Genomic DNA, 27,577 nt, shown 5'->3' with positions numbered 1-27,577 from the left:
GCCACACCGACCAAACTTGGAGGGTATGTGATGCCCCTTCCACATATTCTCTGTGCCAAGATTGTCCCCCCTATCATTTTTTGTTTATTTTCTTTGCTCTAATGTGCAAGTGGGTTTCATCCTATATCCCTAACCCTCCACTAGATGGCAGCATAGGACTGTCATTGAAAATGGAACTCTCCAAACAAGCCCAACCCGGATCAAAACATAATCAAATGAAACAGACTGAGAAATATTAATAATTAAAAAAGACATTTATTTTATAACAAATTAGAAATTTTATTATATTACATCACTGTGGATGATATTAAGTAAACAAGATATCAATGTATAAACATTGAATCATGTTATTGTAATACACTGTAAGACCAACCACAGCCCATCAATTTGTAGAAGTATTTTTAATTTCTGTTTTCATGTATTTGTATATATTTTCAAAGTGTATCGTTCCATGTTGTTTTATGATGCTATGAATGGGGCTGCCAGCATAGCATCCCTCCTTTCTCTCCTCCAGCATGCACATGGGACGCCTTCCAGGATGGATCTGTCTTTTTATGTTTGTTTATAATCTTGAGATACAAAATACATATTACAAAAACAGGATAGAGTGTGACATAATGACCGCTAGGGGGCAACAAACATTGAGGCAACAAACATTGAGGCAGTACAACAGCCTAGTATTACATAAATAGATTAAAGAGAACATAAAGTGCAAATTGTAATAGCTTCAGTATTGGTGGAATGTCCAATAGTTTTGATATACTGTTTGACCTCATTGCCAAAAATGGAAAGAAGTGTTGTTTATTAGTGTAACGGCATTTATGCATGTGCCATTTGGCTAAGTATATAATAAGATTAATAATATAAAAATGTTTTTTTTAGCTGTTTGAAACTCCATCCATCCATCCATCCATCCATTTTCTGAACACCCTTGTCACTTAGCAGTGTCGGGAGGTGCTGGTGCCTATCTCTAGCTCTGTTGGATAGTTAATGAAACAAAACCATACATTTTCAAAACAAATGGAGACATACGGTTCAGTAGAAGCAGAAATCACAATGAAAATACTTTTCCAAAATTGAAAAGAGAAAAGGCAAAAATAAATCAAACATCTTCTGTGTTTCCTTCACAAAAGAGAAAATAATATCTATGTTATTGTTAAAACATTGTAGAAAAACTTTGGATGGGTAAATTCTGTGAATAATTTTAAAAGACACTTCTTTTACTTTATTAGTTATCATATATTTGGTAAAGTCCTAATCCTTTTCCAGTTAAAGGTATGAATAAAGATGTTCCAATAAAATATCACATTTTTATTGGAAAAAATGTGATTCTCATTGTTTTTCTGTAACAATGAGCATTTATTTTTTATATGTTTGTTGCTTTTACAGGTTGAAGAGAAACAGATTTGGAAAAATTTCAAGTTTGGTTGGAAAAAAATTAAACAGTCTTGGATTCTGTCCTATTAAACTTTTAAATAAAATAACTACTCCAGCATGTTGGGAACCAGGGTTTTTTGTTTCTTTGTGGGGGGGGGGGCTGCTGCCTGCTGCTTCCCCTTTTCATCCACTAGAGGGCGACTGGAGGCTGCATCTGTGGAGAGCGTTCCTGCTGACTCAGCCAGTGCACCTGTGATCTATCAGCTAATATTCCTGGAGTATATGAGGAGCTGACTGCCAACACCTTGAAACCAGTCGGCTCACCATTTTCCTCTCACTACTCTTCAGAAAACAGATGATCCCGTAGCCCCTCCCAAGGACCAGACTCAGATTCTAACATTCTCATCATTGTTGAAATAAACTTTATTTATCTGATTATCTGTTCTCCTGGTGGTGTTCTGTATGTGGGTAAAGAAACTGGAAACCAACATGAAATTTATAATATCTTGCAAAAGACCCTTAATATGTTGCATTTTCTCAGCTCTAATCCACAAACCTCAGTGTGTTTCATTTGGGCCATCTTTATGCAACAGGAAGCAGTAGGGTAAAGTTGAAAATAGCTGTCAGAGCGATCCAGATTCCAACTGATATGGCAATGCCTCAATCTAGTGGACGATAACAGGAACAGCAAGCATCCCAAAGAAGAATTTTTTTGGGTTGAACTCACACAAAATGTCCATCACTGCAAGGAAGGTCAGCTGCCTTGACCTTTTGACCAAACATTTTACACATGTTCAAATCCAAAGTTTAAAAGAAATGTAAAAAGAAAACATTCTGTACCATGGTTGGTTTTGTATCCAGGACCAGAAGGAAAAAATGGGGGAAAAAATTATCAGCAGGACAAGAGAAAAGAAAAAGTTTAATTGCAACAACGCAATTTAAAGTCATACTGATCTCCTCTCCCAGCTTGATGTCTCTTGTTTTTATTAGGAGAAATGGGTCTGCCAGGCCTAGGAACTTCACTAACAGACATTTGGTGTTGAAGTTTTTCCCAGACAGGTTCATTGGTCAGCCAAACATGGCGAGTTGCGGATGACTGTCACACAGGTGGACCTGAGAGTTGTTAATTCTCAGTATTCAGCCACGCCCCTAACTCCTCCCAACTCTAGCAGACTGACTACTGACCAGCTCTCCGTCTCACGGGTCCGAAAAGACTCTAATTCCCGGGTATTACCGCAGATAAGAATTTAGAGAACTTTTGTTTAAGCTGGGAGCGGGGATGATTCGTCCAAGTTCTAACTACCTTCATCCAGACGTTATGACCCGCTTCAGTTCATGACTCAGACATCGGAGTAGCCCCGCCGATGTCCGAACTCATAAACCACATCTGTTAACGGTAGCTCTTCCCCTTAAAATTAACGTGCACTTGGTAACCGACTTGGATAATTTTAGCGACTAGGAATAAGTCGCAGGGACATTATTTATCTGAACTAAAGAACGTACGAAGCCACCCTAAGTTACTAGGACCATAAGCATTGATTTTACAATGATCAGAGAAATTAAATCTAGATGACTCAATTAATTTAATTGTCCACAACTTCAAATTAGACTTTAGTAATTTTATTAGCAAGCTTTAGCAAGGGAAAAAGACATACAGCATTTCAATAAAAAATAAGAAATTAAAAACTTTTTAAGAATCATCAGGAATTACTCCTACTTCTAACCCTACACTGTGTCTTAATCTAAATAGAGGCTTTTGGGGGGGAGGCAGTATTACTTGAACCCAGATGCAGAGACGATCTTGGCAGCAGAAACGTTAACGTCCATGGATGGAGTCCTGTCTTTGTCTTGGCAGAATCCTTTTAGAATAGATCCAAAGTTGAACTGCTGAGAATCCTCAACGAACTCAGTTCTTTATCCAAAAAGGATCTTGGTATATTCCCCATGTCCACTGCAGCATCGTTGTAATCCTTTGGGTTGAGCGTGGGGCCGCGGTCGAATCAGAGTCCCGGGTTGTGGGTAAACGGATCTTGTCCCTTTCTTGGGCAGCGAGCAGTCGTCCCGGGGTATCATCACGCAGCCCTCTGTTGATTCTGCATCTCCATGTGTGCTCGACTCGAACGCTGCAGAACAAAGAACCCCGATCCTCCTGTCTGGTGTCTTTTTATTCTTATCAGCAGCCACACACTTTCTTTCCTCATGGATATTTTTACTTGATGTCAACTGTTCTTTAGTTAGCCTCAGACTACAGATGAACTTTATTTCTCCTGAGTTGCACTTTCAGTTCCCTGTCTGAATTCTGCACCTGTTTCCTCTGTACTGACTGCTTGGACAGATGATCTAATATCCATCACCATCTTGGAGACATGATGTCTGTTCTAATGACCTAATGCCTTGGTCACCTCTGCTCTCCTTTCGGTTCCTCTTTCTCCCTGACCTTTCACCTACCATCTACCTCCAACACAACATCGGTGACCTTTAGTTACAGTAACACATTTTACACCATTTCAAGTTCAATGTCAAAATCACATTTATAACCTTTTAGTTTCTCTGATTTAGCATTCATTTATAATTTTATAATAACCATTACTTATTAGTTACCCTTATTATAATCATGATGTGTTATTACAGACATTTCTGAAAATAAACCAAGAATAATCCATTATTCTAATTATTTGATACCAAAGTTAGTTACTTGTTTCACCTGTAAGTACTTCCAGAGTAAGTGTAAATATTCTTATAATCAAACCAACATCAACCACCGGTTAAACCAATATTAATTATTAGTTTAATCATAAGTTATCATTTTTAATGTAAGTATTTTACTCTGGGTTTTATCCAATTACTTAAAATGTTTAGATTTTATTCTTTAAACCTTTAATGCTCTGAAATGAGCAATCTGAACTATTTTTAATCACTGCAGGCTGGAAACTTCCTGTGAATGAACTTATGTGAATTTTTACCAAGCTTTCATGAAAGGAGAAGACGTAGCGGACCGCTCCAGTGAACTGCCCACCGCGCGTTCTGATAACTTCCAGTTAGAGCTCGTCTTTTATTTTCAGAGAAGGGAGGGATAGACAGAAGAGACAAGTTATCAGCAAGTTCTACACACGCAAGGTCATCTCGTCTTTTCCCTTGGGAGCGACTTCTCCTAAAGGCGGAGGGCTGTTATCGGTGTGAGAAAGTCTTCAACACAGCAGTAAAAAGTTTTAACACAGACAGTGAGAAGCCAACACTTCTAAACGAAAATCACAATAATCTATAGTAATAAGACTGCTATGGTAAGATCAATAATCTATACACATGTAAGAATGATAACACATAATATTTCCAACAGTGTTGAGAAAGAGTCACCAGGCCTCTGATGACCTCCATCCATTAGTCAGGATGAGTCCTGAGTTAAATAGGACTCACAGACCACACCTGTTAACATTTGTTCCTTAGAACATTCCTCTCACCATACAATCCACTGAGAGGATTGTATGGTGACTCGTATGAAACCCCATGGTGATATTTTACCACAGTGTAAAAATACAAAGTCTTAGTTTGGTCTAGTTTCTAGTATACATATCTTACTACACTTGAAATAAACTAAGCTACAACTAAGTTACAATTAACTTTTCATCAATATATAGATCATCTATATATAGTTTATTTTAAGTCAATAATTCCTTAATATTGATTAAATTATTCTAGCTCCACTGGCAGATTATTTAACTTATAACAAGACATCTTTCCCATGTTTTAAGTTAAATAATCTGTCAGTAGAACTCATACTTTTTTAAAATAAATGTTAAGAATTATTGTCTTAAGAAAGCACATTTATGTTGATGAAAAGTTACTTATAAGTTAGTTTCATCTTATTTTAAGTGTACAAAGGTATTTGGAACAGAAACTAAAAAAAGCAACTTTTAAACATGTAATTGAAGAACTTAAAACCAAAAATTACTCAAATAATTTAATGTCCACAACTCCTCCAGAATTGTATGAAGGTCTTTAATTAGCAATGTTTTGCAAAGGTCAGTGACAGCATTATTCAGCAGCACAGAATATTAAGAAAATAAAAATATTCAATTGACCCTAACCTAGCTTTCCCTAATGCTGATACTGTAGGATTTTAAGTGGAGGCTTTGGCAGATGTAATGACATTCATATCCCTCTGGTTGAAATTTCAAAAACAGACTTGTAGATTTTTTGGGTAAAGGGCAAACTGCAATCCACATCTCCTTCTCTGAGTAGGTTGATGGAACCTGTTGAGAAAATAAATTTAAAATAAGCTAGTTTTAAAACTTAACATGTCTTGATTCAAATGGCCTAAATTGTGGTTTTAAATCAGTGACTTATTCTGGCTCTTTGACCTTTATGTTACCTGTAGTTACAGCAGATGGTTTGCTAGGATCGTTTGAACTGCCTTTTGTCTGTGTGAAAAACAATACAGTGGAAGTTGTAGCTTTTCACACTCATCTGTGAGAGGCTGTAAACACGGCAGGGGGTTTAGGCTTCAGATAGAGGGTCAGAGATAGCTCCTGGTTGGAGGAGCAAAGATACGCCTTATTTGAATAAATTAAATACAAGAGGATAAAACTTTCTACACAGAAGTAACACATTAGATTTTGCGCTTGCAACTTCTCCAAAGACGTCTTTGCTTTTTTGTTTGTCGTTTCCATCTTTTGTCTTTTTCTCTCTCAGGTAAATTCATGTGTTGTTTGTGCTCTGAGGTTTCTGATGTTTTGTGATGTGTTTGTCTGGTGATAGTATGCATCTGTCTTGAATAAATGCTGATTATTGTGACGCTGTTATCTCTGCGTGATCTCAGTCTTTGCGCACAGCATTTTTCTGAACCCGGGCATAAGAGAGGATTTAACGAGTCATAAGGTTTTAAAGTTCAAGAATTTTTCCTCTCTTAACAAACCTCACTGACCAAGTTCTTTATTGTCTTTGAGGTTCAAAAAGTGGCTGATGAGAGATGCCCAATCAGGAGCCCCAATGTTTAAGGCAGTGCTTCTCAATTCCGGTCCTCAGGGCCCCCCTGACCTGCATGTTTTAGGTGTTTCCCTTCTACCACACACCTGGTTTGAATCTGTGGGTGATTAACAGGCTTCTTCAGTACTTGATGGTCATGCAATCTTTGAGTCAGCTGTTCTGGAATAGAGGCACATCTAAAACATGCAGAGCATGGGGGGGGGCTGAGGACTGTAATTGAGAAGCACTGGTTTAAGGTATGCTGATTGATACTCTAGAAAAGGCAGAGTTTTACAACTAACTGTGGCCCCAGATCTTTTTCTCCCTACAGTGGTCTTGGCAAAAAGTCTTCTGCAAGAAAGACTTTGAGCATGATTTGTGTGAGTGCATCTACTTACTACTTGTATGAAAATCTTATCTCATTTTTTGTCCTTAAAAGGGCATTGTTAACTGTGTGTTGTCATAAACAGTATTGATATCTAATTATGCGTCTGTTGTTTGGAAATTTAACTTGCTTCTGTTAGGATCTTGGATTGTTTCAGTTTGATTTTGAGTTTTGTCCTTTTTTGTGTTCATTAGTTTTTTTCTATTAGTTCTGCATGTTTCCATTTCCACTTCAGTTCTTCCTTAGTGAGTCTTGTTTCTAGTTATTCTTTGTCTCTGTAGTTTGCTTATGTTTCTGTAGTTTAGTTGTTGTTTGATTCATTTCCTAGTCCATGTATTCTCCCTTGCTGCCCTGTTCCACTTCCTTTTCCTTCTCTTCAGTCTGCCTCCTTCACTCACAGCTGGAACCCATTAGCAATCAGCCCAATTCCTTTATTCCAACGTTCAACCTCCCAGTACTTGCGCACTTCATCGTCTGTCACTACTTGCTGGTTCGTCACGTCACTTCTCCCGGGTTTCCCTGCTATCTCCTTGTGTCTTCTGGCTGGTTTTGTTTTTGAATCATCTTCATTCAATTTTGGCTGTTTACATTTTTGTAAGCTGTTCCTATTTTTCATTAAATTTATTATGCTTCACTATGTCATGGCAGATTGCCCATTTTATCCCGACTCTTTTTGTGATCCGTGTCCTTCTGCCTGTCTGCCCACCTCTGCATCACATTAGAACTACTTTTGGCTTCTCGCTACTCTTAGGCAAATGATCCCTGGTATTATATGAACTTCTACTTTCTTATGCCCAATATGTATCACAATATGTTTTATCTTCATGTGTCTTTGTCTTAAAAAGTACCCCTTTCTGCTTCCACTAGAGCGATTCCACACCCTGTCCCCAACTTACTGATTGACATATTTTATTATTTTTTAAATAAACTCATCATTTGAATTACAAAAACTTTAAGCATCACTTTATTTCCGATTTATTACAATCATCTGGTATTTGTAACAATTGATTCCCCACAATAATCAAAAATCATCCTTGTACTTACTACTTCTAGTTTCAACATATCGTTGGGTCATAATCAGCTTTCTATCATCACAATTAACCCACAATTATAACTTCTAATTAGATACAGAAATAGGGTTTACTTTAAACACAACACATAGGCGCAGCTTCAGTGATTGTATCATGGTCTTATCCAGTTGTTACCTTCAAATATTCTTTTGTATTAATTGTAAAATTTGACTTCTAAAAAGTTTAATCTAATTAACTATCATTTGACAAATAAGTCAATTACTTGTATCTCTATTTATAAGGGGGAAAAACTCATTTGTTATTGGTGTATTACAAAGATCTGATCACTTATTTTTACAAAATACACTTTGAAGTTGTAAAAATACAGCATGTTTAAAAATAATCAGATTTGTGTTTGACAATGACAATCTCTTAAACTGTGCTCTTTCATTTGTTTTGTGAATTCTCTTCCTCTTCTTCTTCATCCTTGCTGTCCACAAAGCCGCTGAGCCACAGCTGCAACCAAGGCAGCACCTTTCCCACTGGCATCGTCTACGACTTTGATGTTGATGTCGCATTCAGGTGAGAGGGTGCGCAGTGCTTCCTTGAGCTTTTCACTAAAACTGAGATGTTTAGAGATTCAACATGGCTGTGTTTTTTAGAGAAACTGACAGACAGAATAAAAGGAAAGTTAAACAACTGTCATTTATAAATACAGGAAATCTCTCAGCTGAGAGACATTTTAGATGGTTAAGTCTACAGAGGATACTAACTGACTTGCTTTAAGCCTGTAATTGCTACCATTCACAATGGTGAATGGTAGCAATTCACCATTGATACCATTCAATGGTATCAATTGAATACCATTGATACCATGGTATCAATGGTATTCTGGTATGTATTTTCAAATATGTATTTGAAAATACATATCAAAAATACATATTTTGATATGTATTTTATCAAAATAAAAACATGCTCACCTTTTTTTCTTACTGTCTGATGTTAAATCAGACCAACCTTATTTTGTTTTAAGTCAGATGGAATTATCTAAATTATTTATATTTGCTAAATGCCACAATATTGAGAGAAAAAAAATATGCCAGATGCATTTGTTAATATCTTAAAAATCAAAAGTAGCAATACATTTCCTCAGTATTTGACAGAATAATCTTTGAACTTTATGACGGTCAAAGGTTTTTGGTTTTCTTCCACTGTCTGAGATAAAACACCAACAGATAACATCTGATACGGAGAAATTAAGTATTACAACATCAGAGCTGAACTGAGCTGTATTAATGGTTTTTACTCAAAAAACCAAATTATTATTCCTTAACAGTGCAGGACAACACAATCTGATGATAATAATCATCAGATTAATGTAGGTTATGAGAACTTTCTATAAAATTATTACCTACCATGTTTAAAGTACAGCATAAAAATGCTTCTGCCAGGAGTCACTACAATACCCACTGTTAATAAAAACTAATTTGGAGTACATTGTTTACAAATGTGCTGCCTGAGACACTCCCATGTTCAAAAGTTTTCTCAAACACTGCTAATTATCCATGTTTAAAAGAAAATTTGATGATTGAAAATTTGATGTGAAATAGATGATGCAACCTTTCATCTGGTCTTTCCTGATTTTGTCCTGTTTCTTAAAGATCTGAGTTTCATACTTTGTCTAGCAACAATAAATCTTTTTAAAACTTTCATTTTGTTTTTTGCTTGTTTTTTTTTTTTTTTTTTTAGAAAACATTACATCACTTTCTGAGCTAAACAATCAAGTACTGGATTTAAAATGACTACAAATGAAAGAAAAGCTTTCAGATACTTTCAAAAAGGCCTGATGAGCTGTTGGTCATCATTTTAAGAGATCAAGATGGATCAAGCATGTTGCCTTGTGCCTTACTTGGGATGTTTTTTGTAGACGGTCCCATCCATTCCCACTGTGATTTTCAGATGAGGCAGCCCTCGATTGGTACGAATACGGTTGGCGATGGTTACCAAGGCGGCGGCACAGAGACGAGCAGAACGTGAGGAGATGGTGTCACACACCATTTTCACCAAACTGGGATCAGTCGAGTTCACCTTCAAGTCCAGGTCACTCAGAATCTTGTCGGCATTTTCCAGACCATTTTTCTCGCTGTTTCAACAACACACACACAAATTTAATACCACATCAAAGTTAATAATGAACTTATCTGATTAACGAGGACTCTGACAAAATATAATGGACACTTACTCCTCAATCTCAGAAATAAACCGTGTCTCAAATGTATCTTTTTTACGCAGATTATCAGACACACTGCCTTCAAACAGCAGCTTCTTCTCCTTCAGCTCCAACAGCACACGCCAAACGATTTCCCCCAAATACTTCCCACTGATCATCTTCTCAACACTGCAAGAAAACATATCAGGAAAGGAACAGAAACATCTCTCAGTTTATGTGATCTGCTACTCTTTCATATTGTAACTTTATGTTCGTCATTGTTCTCAAACTGCGGTACAAGTTGTGATTCTCAAAAGTATTACATTGCAGATTCTTGAGCCTCTCTGCCGTTGACATAACCATTGATAAAAAGTAAAACTGCTTCTATTGCTGTGATGAATGTGCCAGCAGAGAACTTCTCTTGGTTGCAACAACTAAACATCCAGCTTTCGTGTTGCACAAGAAAGTCATCAGGTGATTTTTAAAAAGAGCAGAAAAAATAATCAGTTTGTTTGGTTGTTCAAACCTCAGTGTTCAACAATACTGAACTTGCTAAATATTAACAGCTGTTTGGACAGAAAGTGATGAAGAAAAAGACTTTCATTATCAACAGGCTAAGAAAAAACATACTAGATAGACAAAAATCATTAGCAAATATATTTACTTTTATTTGACTTTTATTTTATTTGTAACTTAGACCTACATGTGTTCTCCCGGGTTGTCTGACTCATTGTCCAAATTCTTGTCGAACTCTGTCAGGAAATCCTTAAGCGAGTCGTCATCCCCGAAGCCGCCCCACTCTGTGTTGATGCACAATTGTCCTTCTTCTCCATCCTCAGTCCCCACATTCTTCATCTCCTCCATGTAGCAGGCGTTGGTTCCCGTTCCTGTCGAGGAAGAGGAGTAGCTCTACCCACCACTGACAAAACCTTGCAGTGTCTTACAAAAGTGTTCACACTCTATGAACTATTCATATTATGACATTATAGCAACAAACTTCACAGTATTTCAGTATTGGGATGTTATGAGATAATCCAACAAATGTTAAATAGTGGAACATAGGGATACATGCTAGGACAGTTTCTTAGCCAGGAAAGTACTGAAGTAAAAAGGATTTCTACTTCTCTTGTTTCTGGAAGGTGTTTCAGCGCTCATCCAAATGGTCTTTTCAAAATAAATGGTAAGATGTTCAATAAACAAGAGTAGAAATCCACTTGCCTTAGCACTAAGAAAATGACACTTGATTTTCAAATGTAAAAGAAATCTGAAAAGTGCATGTACTGTATATTCAGACTGAAACTCTGAGGCTCCTAAATTAACTTTCATACAGTTCATTTAAAGTCTCATTTAAAGTTTGATACAAACCATGAAGCAAAGATTTGACCAACAGACACAACTCCAGGTGGAACACTATGAGAGACTGGAAAAGTCCTGAGACTGTGGTAGAAATTCACTGTCCAGCAGAACGATATCCCTAAACATGCAACTATGTCCGATTGAGAACTTTTGGCAAAACTTCCAAATGGATGTTTAAAAATGCTCTCCAGCTAATATGAAGACTGGATAAATAATCTGGATCTCTAAAGTAAGTAGAAACACCCCAAAAGATGCCCAGCTGTAATTAAAATACGTTGTGGTTCTACAAAGTACAGCCACAAGGGGACTGAAGACAAACACAAGTCACACTTTTCAGATTTTCATTTATAAAAAATTAAAAACAATTGTGAAACCATGGTTTCACAATTATGCATGCATTCCTTCCATGTTGTTTTGGGAAAATGACTCATGTTTTTATTTATTATTATTATTTCTGTAGTTTTTTTTTTTACATTTTTTAATGTAATGTTCTTTTTCTTTGGTTTCTGATAGTTTACCCCTTAGATCCATAACGTTTATTGGGGGACAACCTGAAGGTTTTCTAAATGTTTCATTCAGATGTTTTTGTTTTGTTTTGCTTTTTACCAATAATCATCCCAATCTGGCAGTTCTCGTCCTCACAACTCATCATTGTAGCCACTACATCGTTCACCATGACTATTGGATGAATGTTGAGGCCCTGTATGTGGAAAAAGACATACATTATGTTAAACTGGGCTCTCTCTCATGAGAAGTTTTAAAACAGTGAGATTCAGAAGAGGATAAAAGCAGCAAACTAATTCTGAAGATCTTCTAAACAGAGTGAGGATATTTATAGATTACTGAGCATTATGCACCAACCCCTTTCCTTCCGATGGCCTCTCTCAGTAGCTTTGCTACATCCTTTCTTTCCACCCCAGAGCACTTGAAGCCTTTAGTCCACTTCGTCAGGAAGCACTGCTCACACAACGACAAAAATGTCAAAAATTATTAGTGGAAAGGGTCTTCCACTGGGAGAATAGTGACAAACCAAAAAGGATTAGGAGTGTGAGACTAAAGACCTTGTAAAGTGATTTGTGATCACAGGGGAATGAGAAGCTGAAACCAAGTGGTAACTTAGGGTTTCCTTCCAACTTGAGCGTCTCAACGAATGCTCCAAGATTCTTCACGATGTAGTCAAACAGCTGAAAGGATACAAGAACACACAAACATGTTGCTTAAGGGCCAATACATACACCACTTGAGTTCTTGAAGTGTGAAATATCCTGCCCAGACAGTTTTTTTTTTGTTGTTGTTGTTGTCTTGGGAGGAATAGAAACATTAATGATAAAGCTTTTCTTTTTCAAGGTTAAGATCCAAGGACCAATTTAAATGACTACATACGAAAACATACCCTACAAAAACAAAGGATGTAGTTCTTTCTTTTTTGTACTATATGCTGTTATTGATTTGTTCTTGGAAGAAAAAAAAGATAGCCCTTGTTTGGGATTACCTACAGCTTATTCTTGAGGCACAGAACTTTTTTATAGTGTCCAATAAATATACAAGATGTGTGTCACAGTAAGAGTGGTGTTTTACACAGTTCTTGAAGAATGAAATATGCTGCTCAGACAGAACTTTCTTTCTTTCTTTTTTAAAATATTGTGTGAAAGAATATATTTCACTGTTTCTGAGGAATAATTATTAGTTAAAACACTTCCATGGAGCAGAGTCATTCACTGAAAAAAAAAAAATCTGTTTTGATAAGATAAAAAAAACTAAAATATATGGAATTCCCAGCATAACAAAATACAAAAATAATTTAACTTAGAAATCACTTTATGTCATATGCAACTAATCTTTTCTGCTTTGGATCACATTCATTTCTTCTTCCAATCCTATGTTAGGAGCGAAACTTGTTGCTGAACATTGACCCTTAGTGACTCATTTTAATCTGTTTTGTTGCAATTTCTATTAAACTGTTTTCTTGTAAGTCTTGGTTTTGTGACTCTATGTATTTGAGTTTTATTTGTGTTTAAAAAGTCAGATGTGGCCATGTAGATTACCTGTGTTCCGGATTCATTCTTTAGCTCTTGAGGTATTGTCCACTCTTTGCTTTTAGGCTCCAGCTTTATCTTCCCATTCATCACCTCGACATAATATGCCCGTAACTTTGTTCCACCCATATCCAGAGCCAAGAAGCCTCCATTCTCTGGATGCAGGAAAAAATGTACAGATACGGTTTGGTTTTAAAATATTTCCTATGAATATCAGGGAATTTGATTTCAGTATTTTTAAGGTCTGGATAAGTGCAGAAAAAGAAAATAAGAACATGGAAAGATATTTTCATTTCCAGTCTTGTTTCTCTATAGTTCAATTTCTCAGTATTACGCCCTTCACTCCCCATTCTTCCTTTCTCATATTCTTCCTTCTTCAATTTAATTTTCCCTTGTCTTTTCTTTCTTCTTTATAATCTGATTTTTACTACATTGTATTTCTGCGTCCTCTCATCCTTTCTTCCTTCCTTCCCTCCCAGCCTTGCTTCCTTACCATCTTTCCTCATTTATTTCCTTCTTTCCTTCCTTCTTTATGTCCTGTTTCCATTCCTTTTGTCCTGGTATCTTTCCCGTCTTGTGTTCTACCTCTTTCTTCCATCTTTCTTGTTGCCTTGCCTCCAGTCCTTTCTTGTATCATTCTTTCCTTCCTAATGTCCTAGCTACCCTAACTCCCAATTGTTCTTTAATCCTTCTATGCTTATGTTCCACATTCCTTGTGACCTTGTTTTTTCAGTTCTTCCTTGAGCTTTAACTCCCCATTTTTTCCCTTTCTTCACTTCTTTACTAGCTCCATTAATCACTGCAGAGACTTGTCATAAATTAAATTGCAAATTACTAGAATGAACTGAGAAAACTGTAAAATGATTCTGACTGAAGTAATACTCGTACCTGTTCCGTTTGGTCTTTCCTTTAAATGGGAGGATAACATCTTGACGGATGGACGGATGGACGGATGGTCACTGCCAACTGTCTTATTCCTCAGACCTTCTTCCATGGCTTTCAGAAGTCGTTTAGAAATCTCCTTCAGATTCTCGTTGGAAAGTCGGAAAGGCTTCAAGATCTCCTCCACCTACACAGAGACACAAACAAAGCATGAGACCTTGTGTTACACACAACTTAACTACATTTATCATTACATACACAAACATACTGCTTGTATTTGAGAAATAATTCAAAATTCCCATTGGTCACATGTACAGGAAAACTACAAGAAGATTGTGCAAAGTGAGAGTTCATTTATTAACTAACTGAGGATGAGGATGGAAACTACATGAATTCTTCTGATTCATGTAGGTCAGAATCTGAAGAATTTCTTGTCATTGTCAGAAAGACAGCGAAATTGCAGTTTCAGTTACCTCAGAGAACTTTACCGTGATCCCTCATTTTTCACGGGAGTTGCATTCTGAAAATAACCCGCGATAAGTGTAATCTGCGAAGTAGTTACCTTTAATTAGTAGGGCCTGCTATGCAATGCATGGCAGGAACTTACTGTTCTACACCCAACAAGCGGTCTCTTTATTATTGGGGCCTCCCCATAGCAATGCATGTCTTCATTTTTTGGACTGTGAGTGAGAACCACATGTGTGAAGCTTATAGTCGTTATCCTGAACAGATTTTCACTATGTATAAGGTTCAGCCCTTGTAGTGAAACAGGTTAGCCATAGCATTATGATGATGGACCTGGCAAATGCTTTAGTCATTGCACTTTGGTGGTGAACCATGTCCAGTATTGCATGGATGTGCTCATGGCCAAGTTCAACTGTGCAATATATGGCTACAGTACTGTGAAAAAAGCAACGGGTGCACCTCTGCACACCCTATTTAAATTTCTTCAGGAATTTTCTAGTTATTCTTTATTTTTTTCCCATCACCGTTAAAAATCTGTGAAGCAGCGAGACCATAAAAGGTGAACCGCGTTATAGGGAGGGTTCACTGTATTTATTTTTAACCACACAGAGAAGGCAGATGATAAATATGTCAGGTTCAAAAGTCTTCTACAAATAATCAGAGCCTGACTGGAGGGTTTCAGGACTGCACCAAGAGTCCACATTTTAAAAAATCCAATAATGCTCACACTAATCTATTATGTTCTTAGCACATCATCCATATTGCATAAGAAGGTTTGGCTGCTCAAGGATCTTCCAACATTCTAGGTTGCTATTCCAAAAGTGTATGCAAACACCTTAGCAAATCTCCATAAAGCCTTGCCGTTTACAAAAAATACAAACAATTAGCATGAAAAGATGCTAAGAGAAGAGGCCCAAGATAAATTATGTCCTCAGCATGCGTTATTTTCAGCAATACTTGTTTAACACATTATTTGCGGCTCACTATAGGTCAGGGTGCCCAAGTTCAATCCTGAAGAACCAACATCCTACCACTTTGACTTAGATCTCTGCTTCTAAATCTAAATCAAACAGCTGAATTTCTTTACCAGGATTCATTCAGCTCTGCAGAGACCCGATAATAAGATATTATTATCAGATCTAGGGCTGGTGGAAAAGGGATGCATATAAAAGCTGCAGGAGGACTCAACTTTAACATTTTCAAGCAACACATACCTCAGCAGGCGTTTCATAAGTGATATCAACAAGGTTAGCCATGGTGTTGCTTTGTTTGGACTTCTCGGAAAAAGGAATGCTGTCCTCGTTTGTTTCAGTGTTGCTCACCTGAACAGAGAAAGATAAAGTTAAAACCAAATGTTCTTTAGTTGTGATTAATCTGAGAGGTGGTAGTTGCATGTACAATCACAATGCTTGTGATTCTGTTATTTTGGTTAGATAGAGTATTAGGTGGAAGCAGGTGACAGTAAAATAATCATACATTATTAGCCATTACTGGATTAATTGCTCTAAAATTTGTCACAGAAATGTTCTTTTATGAATGTTTTTCATGAAAGTTGTGCTTTTTACTATTTATTTCAGAAAGAGAGGTAACTCAATATCTATTCTATGTTTTGACTGTCAAAAGTCGTATCACATCCTGAGTTACATCTTAACTACATGGCTTGTTTTTACGTGAACACTGTAATTGATCCAGTATTTGCTTTATTATTGCTGTTTAATAGTCATTGATGAGGAAATACTTTTTCCATGTTGTACATGGTATATTTTAGTATACTATTAACTAGTAATGAATAAAGTGTTTGGTTTTGTTTGTATTTTTATTCAGCTGTTTTTAAAGTGAAGAATCTGTCAAATTATTTACATGGTGACAACATGTCTTCTGCTAATACAAAACCATTCCGGTTCCTCTATTTACTAAAACAAAATCTACAGATTTTGTAAATTCAACTATATTATATCTAGTTTCTGGTGAAAATATGGGTAACACTTTATTTGAAGGGCGGTGAATAAGACTGACATGACACTTTCATTAACATAACATAACTCCTGTCATGAACATGAATAAGCCTTCATGAATATTTATGACTGTTGTCATAAAGCGTCATTCGGTAAATTATGACACTTTTAATACAAAGTTGACATTATTCAAAATGTCTTTGTTATGACAACTTGACATTAACCAGGAAATCATTACTGATATAAATTTGTTATAAAAATATTGCTGATTGCACTTTAAAAATTAGGTAACTTTATGTTATTAAAGGTAAAGTTTAAACAGTAATGATTTCCTGGTTAATGTCAAGTTGTCATAACAAAGACATTTGAATAATGTCAACTTTGTATTAAAAGTGTCATAATTTACTGAATGACACTTTATGACAACAGTCATAAATATTCATGAAGGCTTATTCATGTTCATGACAGGTGTTATGTCATGTTTATGACAGTGTCATGACAGTCTTATTCACCCCCCTTCAAATAAAGTGTTACCAAAATATGTTAGTATATCGCAAAACTAACAAGTAACTTTTCAGCACGATATAAGAGCTTATTTTAAGTCAATCCCTTAGTATTGATTTTAAAATTTATCAGTTTTAAGTTAAATAATCTGCCAATGGAACAAGTCATTTTAACTTATAATATGGGAAAAATGTATTTTTCCATTTACAGATTATTTATTTATAATTGGTACTTTCTCATCAATATTAAGGAACTGTTGGTCATAATTTGAGTTTTCCTGTGTGTTTAGTTTAGGTGTCTGATTGTTCCCAGGTGTTTCTCATTCCCTGATTACCCTCTGTGTATTTTATGTCACCTATATTTCTGTGTCTTTGTCAGTTCTTGTCTAATCTGTCTAGTCTGTTGTCAGGTTTGTCGTTTTGTTTTACCAGTTGCTACCACCTCTGAGCATTTAGGCTTCTGCTCATCTGTGCTGCCTGGGATTTTGGACTTTTGTATTTTTTGTGGATTCATCATTAAATTCATAATTTTCTTCACTTACCTGGGTCTCAACGTCTACCTCACCTCTCTCAACTGCACCTCATGACACTATTGGCTTAAAACTGACTCCTATTTCCTGAAAAGCTTGCTGTATTTTTAGTTGTCTTAATTCAAATGTACTATGGTATTTGTGATAGAAACTGGACAAAAAATACATGGTAAGAGTTCGTGAGTTTGAATAAAGCCAAAGTAAAACCAAATGCTTCACTCTGCAAAATTTAATTCAAGAATAAATATATATATATATATATATATATATATATATATATCACAGATTTTCAGATTGTCGTTTTTGCTGCTCTGTAAAATCCTGAAATTTTGTAGCAGTTTCACACATAGATACATGTATTAAATGTTTCAATTTTCTTTAATCATTAAAGACGCATCTAACTTTTTATCCTGCAGTTGACACTTTAAAACAGTCCCTAAAAAATAAAAATAATCATCTAACAAAACCAAACCATCTAATGTGTCAAATGAATTTCTAAAGAAGCAGCAAAGAGGAAAAACTCACCTTTGTGTTCTGCAATGTACTGCTTCAGCTTTAAGGATGTGACTCCCTTTATATAGTATAAGGTGAGTGCTGATGGAGAGGTTTACACCCATTTCCTTTTTTCACTATGAGAGGCTGATGATGTTGCAATGTTAAGATCCAAATGTCTGATTTCTGAAACTATTGGTGTAGATGTCTTCTACTATTCAAAATCACTTACCAAAAGATGCATGAGTAGAGATTCTCTATTTAAGTGACCTCTGACCTCTTTCTTATTCATCCCAACCATAATTTCTCCTGATTTTGGAACCATTGATAAGTTTACCCTTGAGTTTTTGCGAGTTTTTCGTTTTGGATTTTTTCAATTTAATTTGCATGATGCTCCTCTAAGCTGAAGAATTTATTTGTCACCTACTTTTAAAAGTAAAGGGGAATAAATTACTCTGAATGTATGGCAAAATATCAGACTTTCTGAAATTCAGTAAAGATTTTTGCTGTACTGCCCACTATGATTTTGAAATTGGGATTTCAGGCTCAGACACAAGCTTTGAATATTTTTAAAAATGTTACTTTGTAGATCTGTACTTTGTTTTGATGATCCTCAGTCAGAGAATGTAGTCACACACAGATTCAAAAAGTGACCAAATTTACCAGAGGGGCAAATATGAAATAATCATGCGTGACAATAAGTTGAGAACATCGTTTCTGTTACCACCCACTCACTAACTGAATGTTACGGTGACAAAACTTGTCTTTCACTTTATCTTGTCTGGACAGGCAAGTATGAACGAGAGGATTGTGAGTAGACAAATTTACCAGAGGGGCAAACATGAAATAATCATGCGTGAGAGTAAGTTGTTACCACCCACTCACTAACTGAATGTTAAGGTGACAAAACCTGTTTTTCACTTTATCACTATGATTTAAAAAAAAAACAACTGTACTTCCTCATCCAGTTAGGTAGAATTGAGGTGCAGTCAACAAGGACCCACTCTTCCGATCCCATCGGGGCTTCCCAACAAGTTCTGACAGGTGTTTATTGTGCTAAGAATAATGCCAAAACTTAAAGTGAATGCCATGCAGTCTTATTCAATAAATATATACTCTGAAGAGGCTTGTCAGATTAATAGTACCTTTTGAAAATAATAACATTTTAGAGGTGTTAAAACTTACAAAAAGATATACAGATGTTAAAACATCTGTCGTCTAATTAATCTACCGTATTTTCCACACTATAAGGCGCACCTAAAAACCTTCACTTTCCTCAAAAGCCGACAGTGCGCCTTATAATCCGGTGCGCCTTATATATGGACCAATATTGAGCCACAACAGGTCTAGCAACTACAGTAAGCAGCCGCCGACTTCATTTTCGGCCGTAGAAGAAGAAGCGCGCGGAGATGCTGGGATGGTTGTCAGAACGCTGGTTTGTAATCTATTAATAAAGTTTGACTGACCTATCTACCTAGCGACCGTCTAGAATCAGGTCGTCTGCAGGTCATTTAGCACCACGTTCTCCACCAACATGCTGTGCGCGAACGGAGAAGGGTGACCATCGTCCGGCCACGCCCCAGCCTAGTCGTGGAAGGCTCTCCTCGACGACCGGAGTCGGATTGTTTTGTTGACATTTCCTTTTAGTGCAGCTCCATCTAGTGGATGCATAACGTAACTCCAGCCTCTACTGTAGTGTCTATTCTATGCGCTTTATATATGAATAAAGTTTTAAAATAGGTCATTCATTGAAGGTGCGCCTTTTAGTGCAGAAAATACGGTATATAATGTCTTTCACTTGGTCATGGAATCACTAAAAAATGAACTTTTCAGTCATACTCTATTTTGTGGAAGTAGTCTGTATATTTGCTCAATGCTTATCTACAAGTTGAAAACTGTTGCAAAATTCGTTAATATTTTTTGTGAAGAATTTTCACAATAACATAGTTGCATTTTTTCCCCTGATTTTATCAAGTGCTCAAAAACATCAACAATATTAGATTTTGTAACTATCAAAATGTTATTAAATAATTAAAAAAAACAGAATAAACAACTTCTGAGTAAGGCAAATGAATCATTGTCAGTGCAAACTTTGTATTTTTCAATCATGTGATTCTGACTCACAGCTGATGCTGAACTGGCTGGCCTATTTCTTTATTGTAAAATTTATACAATAAGACAGGTTTCAGTTAAATTTACATATATTTTTTGTCTGACTTGAGATTCTGCAGCTTCTATACTCTACTGAAAAGCAAATAACTTTTCAGTGTCACATGTCTCTGCTCATGTCAAGATTTTCAGTGGGAGTATTTTGGGGCTGGTTGGAAGTTGGGGAATAGAGTGACCATTGATACATATTACTGGATTGGACATTGACTATTAGCCACTACAGTTAGTACCTATGCCATTACTGCACTCACTCGTGTCCACAAAACCGCACTGTTTCAATGCAGGATGAGCAAGAAGCTGGCTCAAGAAATGGCTGCAGCCACAACCTTTATACAATGTGGCTTAAGTTAAAGCTGAGAAGGTGTTTGGATGTATAAAATATTTATTCTCTCTGGATATAAATCTGTAAATAGTTTGGTTTCTGTCAGTTCTGTCAAGGTACAAGAGAAGACAAAGCGCATGTCTACTTCATAATGGCCCATAATTTAATTTTACCTAATTACCTCTCCAGGAGCAATGCTTTAAAATGTAACAAACTTTGGCTCCTACTTTTATGAAATATTTCATCCTATTTGATGATTGCTTTGAACATGGCTACATTCTACAAACATATGACGAAATTAGTTCAGGGGGAAAACGTAGAAAAACATGTGGAGAACAACTTAACACCACTTGTATTCTTTTGTTCCCTGTTAGTGTCAGCTTTACATCACATGCAGACCTTTTTCCATGGCAACCAACACATAACAGCTACGGGACCTCACAGAGCGAGACTGTGTTCAAGTGTATCTGGAATTGTCACAAAAAAAAAAAAAACATAAACATTTACCACACAAAAAGTATGTAAAAACACCAAACAAAACATTCAATTTGTTACAGATTTGTTTATTGAATATTCAGGCATAATGTTTATTCTGCAATCATTAAAAAGTGATCACCCAAACAGCAGTGGTTGATTAGCTAATGCTAACATCTGCTCCAATCTGTCTAGGGTTGCCACCTTTCAGAAATCAAAATAAGGGACGCCCACTAATGTATCTCGTCCTGGTCTCATAAGCGGGCGAAGGGGAGACTTCGGCAGGAGCGTGTTGGTTATTCTGTGTTACCCAGACAGCAGTTGGGCACAATATCGCAACACCAACACCATGAGTCAAACAATGACTGGGGCAGCCTACTATATAAAGTGTTCGGGGACCACTTTTTTACTTTTACATATCCACATTTGTAGAATATGGAACAAATCACGTCCTGTATCGGTTTAATATGGGAAGCTACATTTAACAGCCAAAATACGGGACGGGTGGCAACCTTAAATCTATCAGAAAGTAGATGTGTGGGTCGCTTTATTCTTGTGTTTACTGAATTGAAACACACCGAACTAAGCATCAAATAAGATTGTCAAAGTCAAGCTACAGCATAGCTAACCTACTACCCACCTTCTTTATATATATATTTTAATTAAAACTTTTGACTGACTTGTAAAAAGTGATTCCCTTGGGCCTTGTTGTCTCACTGTCATAGTGTTGGCATTTAATAGCAAAACATTCTGTTGAGACGCTTTACCAAGGCCGAGAAAGAGTCACACGCTGTTAGACAAAGGGCCCATAGTAAAGAGTTACATTTTTGATTCTGTTAGACACCAAGGTTCATTTCTCACAAAAAAGAAAAGTTTTCTCGGGCCACAGAGACATGGTGTGATTTCAGGGAGTGTCTTCAGTCCATATAATCAGCTACCCTCCTCTTTCTCCTCAGACGCTGCACAGACTTTTTAGAAACTCTTCTCGGATGTAGTGGTAAAGTGTCTCCTTTCAGCGCTGAAAGTTAATAAAATAAGTAAAGTCTGAATGCTTTTCTTGGCTGATTTTATGCTCCGTGTGTCGATACAAATTATGATTCATCGATCGGGATTTCCATTCCCAACAATTCCCTCCCATGGGCTGCACAGTGGTGCAGTTGGTAGAGCTGTTGCTTTGCAGTAAGAAGGCTCTGGGTTCAATTCCCAGCCTGGGGTCTTTCTGTGTGGAGTTTGCATGTTCTTCCTGTGCATGTGTGGGTTCTCTCTTGGGTACTCAGGCTTCCTCCCACAGTCCAAAAACATGACTGTCAGGTTAATTGGTTTCTCTAAATTCTCCCTAGGTGTGAGTGTGTGTGTGCATGGTTGTTTGTCCTGTGTTACCCTGTGACAGACTGGTGACCTGTCCAGGGTGTACCCTGCCTCTTGCCTGGAATATTACCTAGAGACAGGCACCAGCACCCTTCCTGACCCCACTAAGGGACAAGGGTGTGCAGAAAATGGATGGACATTCCTTCCCTTTTCCAGATTCTTTGCTTCATTGTGTCATTTTCCCGACTCTAAGCAAAGCAGAGTATTTCAGATGATGTCCAATCTACTAATATAGATCACTGAGAGAACTTGCCATTTACATTTTACAAAGCAATTTTAAATACCAGTTGTGCGGGACCTGTTAATGCTTTGAACTCATGGTGCAGCTGCTGCCAAGTTACTGTCCACAGGCGCCTATGTTGAGGAGACTGTCTCTGAAATACCAACCATATTCAACCTGGACAGCTCTGCTCTTAAAATTGAAGTGATAAGTCTCACAAACTACAATGACATAATAATCCAGTGCAACATGTAGTGGAGGTCTCCGATATGAACGATACGGGCTCGTCTAGGGCGGCATGAGCTTTCTGAACACCCCCTCTCCTCTTTACTCCATTTCCACATACATGCACACCACACTTGTAAGCACTCACACGCACACAAGTCACGTGCCCTGCCTCTGGATGCGAGTGCTGTATGCAAAGTGGACAGGCTTGGTGCTGCCTGCTGCACCTCTTCTCTCTGTTGTTCGCCCAGGGCACCAAACAAACTAGAACCTGCCCTGCTCTGCAACTTCAGGGAAAATATTTTGAACTCAGAAGATGTGGTTTGAGATGGGTGGTTCTAGACAGGGGCCAGTGGGAGCCAGTGCTTTAACCTGGCCCCTTTAACCTAGCAATATGCTTTGGCACAGAAACCATAACTTTTGAACCAATTTTATGTTTTCCTTTAACAACGAATTAAAAATTAAGGTCAGCTTCATCCATATTGCAATGGGATCACAGTTTTCATCAGCTCTGGAGCTGCAAGAGGCTCCTTTTCTCTGCAGGTCACCAAATACATTAAACAATGAAACATTGCCCTTTTTTTTCCCATTTTTTCCTGAACACCTGTCAGAATTTATTTCCCCTCCATCGGGAAGCACCCACAGATGCAGCTGATGGTGCTTCAGTTCCTATGAGGAAGTAGTGTATGTGTTTTTGAAAAAGTGAAGACAGGTTTTGTACTTCATTGTAGTTGTTGCGTTAGTGAGTGGGAGGCAACAGAAAAATTACATTTGTTCTCACGATGTCACACGATTATTTCAACAGAATGTTTGCTCCTCCGGTAAATTTGGTCTAGAAACTCAACTGCTATTTTTGGCTCCACCTATTTGTGCGAGTTTATATTCTCTAACTTATGATTATTGTAATAAAATACAAATGGTTAGGGACTGGTGGACATTTGCTGACCTGAACAAACTTTTACATTTTTCAAAGTGAATCCTCAGTTTTTACTTCATATAGTTTAAATTGTTGGTCAGATCTGTTGAATTCAGGTGTGTAATACTTTATTCTGACAGTAGAAGGCACTACAGCTCAGTTCAACTGTTAATCAGAGAAAATCAATTATTTTGAAGCAGATGAGTTTGCTTGATTAAAAGACATTAAATGTAAATAAAAAGCAGAACTACAGTAACATAACGGGAATGTTTATACAAAGCAGGAGGTAGTTTGACATCAGCAANTATACATACATCAAAGATTAACTTGATATTATGTCAGCTGAGGTAGAGAAAAACAGCTATCAGTTATAAGCAGCTAATTCGGTGGTTCAGGAATTGAACCGCTCACCAGTACAGTCAGTCCTGTCCAGCGTGTTTGCGGAGGAAATCCCCAGCTTCCTTAGGAGATGAAAACAGCTGTATCTTCCCTTTGTGGAGGATCCTCATTTTGCATGGGTTATATTGACACCCGCGGAACAGTCCTTTTTCAGCAAAAGCTTTCCTGATGTTATCGAACTCAGCTCGCTGTCGGATGGTTTCTGCTGAAAGATCCTGAACGAAAATTTTTTTATTCCCATCGCATTCAATGTTGCGTTGTTTTGTAGAGCGGAAAACAAATTCCCGATCTTGGAAATTCGGGAAACGGATGAGGACGGCTCTGTGCTGGTTTGGTTTTGGAGGTGCTAGGGTGCGGTGGGCCCTCTCAATGATGAAGGATCTATCGGTCTCCAGCCAGCGCGACAGCATCTCCCGTATAAACCCTAGCAAAGGCCGCTGACCCTCAGCGTTCTCCCGGATCCCAAAGAGGCGCAGGTTCTTCCTTCGGCCTCGGTTCTCCAGGTCGTCGGTCTTAGCTTCCAAGTAGGATATTCGCTTCAGAGCTTTGGCAAGATTAGCCATACTAGTTTCTAAGAGTTCCTCCGCTGTAACGATTCTGTTTTCAGCTTCCTCCAGTCTAGTAGCATTAGCAGCCACATTTTGCTTCACCTCTGCTATGTTTTTCTCCAAAGAGGCTATGGACTTCGTCATTTCACCCATACGGTTATCTATGCTGTCCAATTTGTTTCCAAATCCACCGAACTCTGAATGCAACGACCGAAGTTCAGCTAGCACCGTGCTAAGGTCACACATGCTATCAATGCTAGCGGCCCCTCTTTGTCTTGATCTGCTACCGAAGTATCAGTTTTAGCTGGTTTTTGGGAACCGCGTTTTCGTGTGAAAATATCACAGTCCTGAAGAGTGGTTGATTTTGACATTTTCGGGTCCAGATTACGTTTCTAATCCTGGGTTTTTCAAAGTTTTGGTGCAGGTCTCACGGAGCATCCACTTTAAGCTGCCATCTTAGTTCGTGGCTCCACAGCGCCCCCCCTCAGCGTTGAAAGTTAATAAAATAAGTAAAGTCTGAATGCTTTTCTTGGCTGATTTTATGCTTCGTGTGTCAATACAAATTATGATTCATCGATCGGGATTTCCATTCCCAACAATTCCCTCCCATGGGCTGCACAGTGGTGCAGTTGGTAGAGCTGTTGCTTTGCAGTAAGAAGGCTCTGGGTTCAATTCCCAGCCTGGGGTCTTTCTGTGTGGAGTTTGCATGTTCTTCCTGTGCATGTGTGGGTTCTCTCTTGGGTACTCAGGCTTCCTCCCACAGTCCAAAAACATGACTGTCAGGTTAATTGGTTTCTCTAAATTCTCCCTAGGTGTGAGTGTGTGTGTGCATGGTTGTTTGTCCTGTGTTACCCTGTGACAGACTGGTGACCTGTCCAGGGTGTACCCTGCCTCTTGCCTGGAATATTACCTAGAGACAGGCACCAGCACCCTTCCTGACCCCACTAAGGGACAAGGGTGTGCAGAAAATGGATGGACATTCCTTCCCTTTTCCAGATTCTTTGCTTCATTGTGTCATTTTCCCGACTCTAAGCAAAGCAGAGTATTTCAGATGATGTCCAATCTACTAATATAGATCACTGAGAGAACTTGCCATTTACATTTTACAAAGCAATTTTAAATACCAGTTGTGCGGGACCTGTTAATGCTTTGAACTCATGGTGCAGCTGCTGCCAAGTTACTGTCCACAGGCGCCTATGTTGAGGAGACTGTCTCTGAAATGCCAACCATATTCAACCTGGACAGCTCTGCTCTTAAAATTGAAGTGATAAGTCTCACAAACTACAATGACATAATAATCCAGTGCAACATGTAGTGGAGGTCTCCGATATGAACGATACGGGCTCGTCTAGGGCGGCATGAGCTTTCTGAACACCCCCTCTCCTCTTTACTCCATTTCCACATACATGCACACCACACTTGTAAGCACTCACACACACACACAAGTCACATGCCCTGCCTCTGGATGTGAGTGCTGTATGCAAAGCGGACAGGCTTGGTGCTGCCTGCTGCACCTCTTCTCTCTGTTGTTCGCCCAGGGCACCAAACAAACTAGGACCGGCCCTGTTCTGCAACTTCAGGGAAAATATTTTGAACTCAGAAAATGTGGTTTGAGATGGGTGGTTCTAGACAGGGGCCAGAGGGAGCCAGTGCTTTAACCTGGCCCCTTTAACCTAGCAATATGCTTTGGCACAGAAACCATAACTTTTGAACCAATTTTATGTTTTCCTTTAACAACGAATTAAAAATTAAGGTCAGCTTCATCCATATTGCAATGGGATCACAGTTTTCATCAGCTCTGGAGCTGCAAGAGGCTCCTTTTCTCTGCAGGTCACCAAATACATTAAACAATGAAACATTGCCCTTTTTTTTCCCATTTTTTCCTGAACACCTGTCAGAATTTATTTCCCCTCCATCGGGAAGCACCCACAGATGCAGCTGATGGTGCTTCAGTTCCTATGAGGAAGTAGTGTATGTGTTTTTGAAAAAGTGAAGACAGGTTTTGTACTTCATTGTAGTTGTTGCGTTAGTGAGTGGGAGGCAACAGAAAAATTACATTTGTTCTCACGATGTCACACGATTATTTCAACAGAATGTTTGCTCCTCCGGTAAATTTGGTCTAGAAACTCAACTGCTATTTTTGGCTCCACCTATTTGTGCGAGTTTATATTCTCTAACTTATGATTATTGTAATAAAATACAAATGGTTAGGGACTGGTGGACATTTGCTGACCTGAACAAACTTTTACATTTTTCAAAGTGAATCCTCAGTTTTTACTTCATATAGTTTAAATTGTTGGTCAGATCTGTTGAATTCAGGTGTGTAATACTTTATTCTGACAGTAGAAGGCACTACAGCTCAGTTCAACTGTTAATCAGAGAAAATCAATTATTTTGAAGCAGATGAGTTTGCTTGATTAAAAGACATTAAATGTAAATAAAAAGCAGAACTACAGTAACATAACGGGAATGTTTATACAAAGCAGGAGGTAGTTTGACATCAGCAACAGTGGTTTCAACAAAGTCAAAGACAGTTTTTTTTTTAAATAAAACATCTTGAAAAAGGCTCCATCACAACCCTGGCAGCCTGGTGATGGTTAAAGGTTCTGGCTCCTTCTTCATGACATCATCTCCGTCTTTGACTGGGCTTCTTGGGTCGCTGCTGTTTCCTGAAGTCAATAAGGCATCCGGTGGCTTCAGAGATGGGAGTGAAGGATCTGATGGGAGAATTACTGATCCTGTATGCTGAAACTTCCTCATCATCATCATCATCA

General features: G+C 37.9%; 1 protein-coding gene and 1 long non-coding RNA gene across 2 annotated transcripts in view; one reads left to right on the top strand and one right to left on the bottom strand.

The window, feature by feature from the left end:
* Positions 1-8,215: 8,215 nt before the first annotated feature.
* Positions 8,216-18,406, bottom strand: LOC103131047 (hexokinase-2-like). Its single transcript, XM_007542604.2, has 11 exons — positions 18,395-18,406; positions 15,897-16,004; positions 14,224-14,404; positions 13,345-13,490; positions 12,361-12,483; positions 12,161-12,256; positions 11,906-11,999; positions 10,647-10,830; positions 9,977-10,132; positions 9,644-9,877; positions 8,216-8,357 (listed from the first exon to the last, which is right to left on the bottom strand). The coding sequence occupies exons 1-11, from the start codon at positions 18,404-18,406 to the stop codon at positions 8,216-8,218; spliced, it is 1,476 nt and encodes a 491-aa protein (XP_007542666.2).
* Positions 18,407-25,066: 6,660 nt separating this feature from the next.
* LOC107834667 (uncharacterized) overlaps positions 25,067-27,577 on the top strand; it is a 19,134-nt gene continuing 16,623 nt past the window's right edge. The window contains exon 1 of the long non-coding RNA XR_001660475.1: positions 25,067-25,292. This is a non-coding gene — a long non-coding RNA (uncharacterized LOC107834667). The remainder of the gene's footprint in view (positions 25,293-27,577) is intronic.

This window comes from Poecilia formosa, unplaced genomic scaffold (assembly GCF_000485575.1).
Source record: "Poecilia formosa unplaced genomic scaffold, Poecilia_formosa-5.1.2 Scaffold712, whole genome shotgun sequence".
Taxonomy (NCBI): domain Eukaryota; kingdom Metazoa; phylum Chordata; class Actinopteri; order Cyprinodontiformes; family Poeciliidae; genus Poecilia; species Poecilia formosa.
The sequence above is the reverse complement of the archived record's forward strand: the minus strand, read 5'-3'. Positions and strand labels throughout refer to the sequence as shown.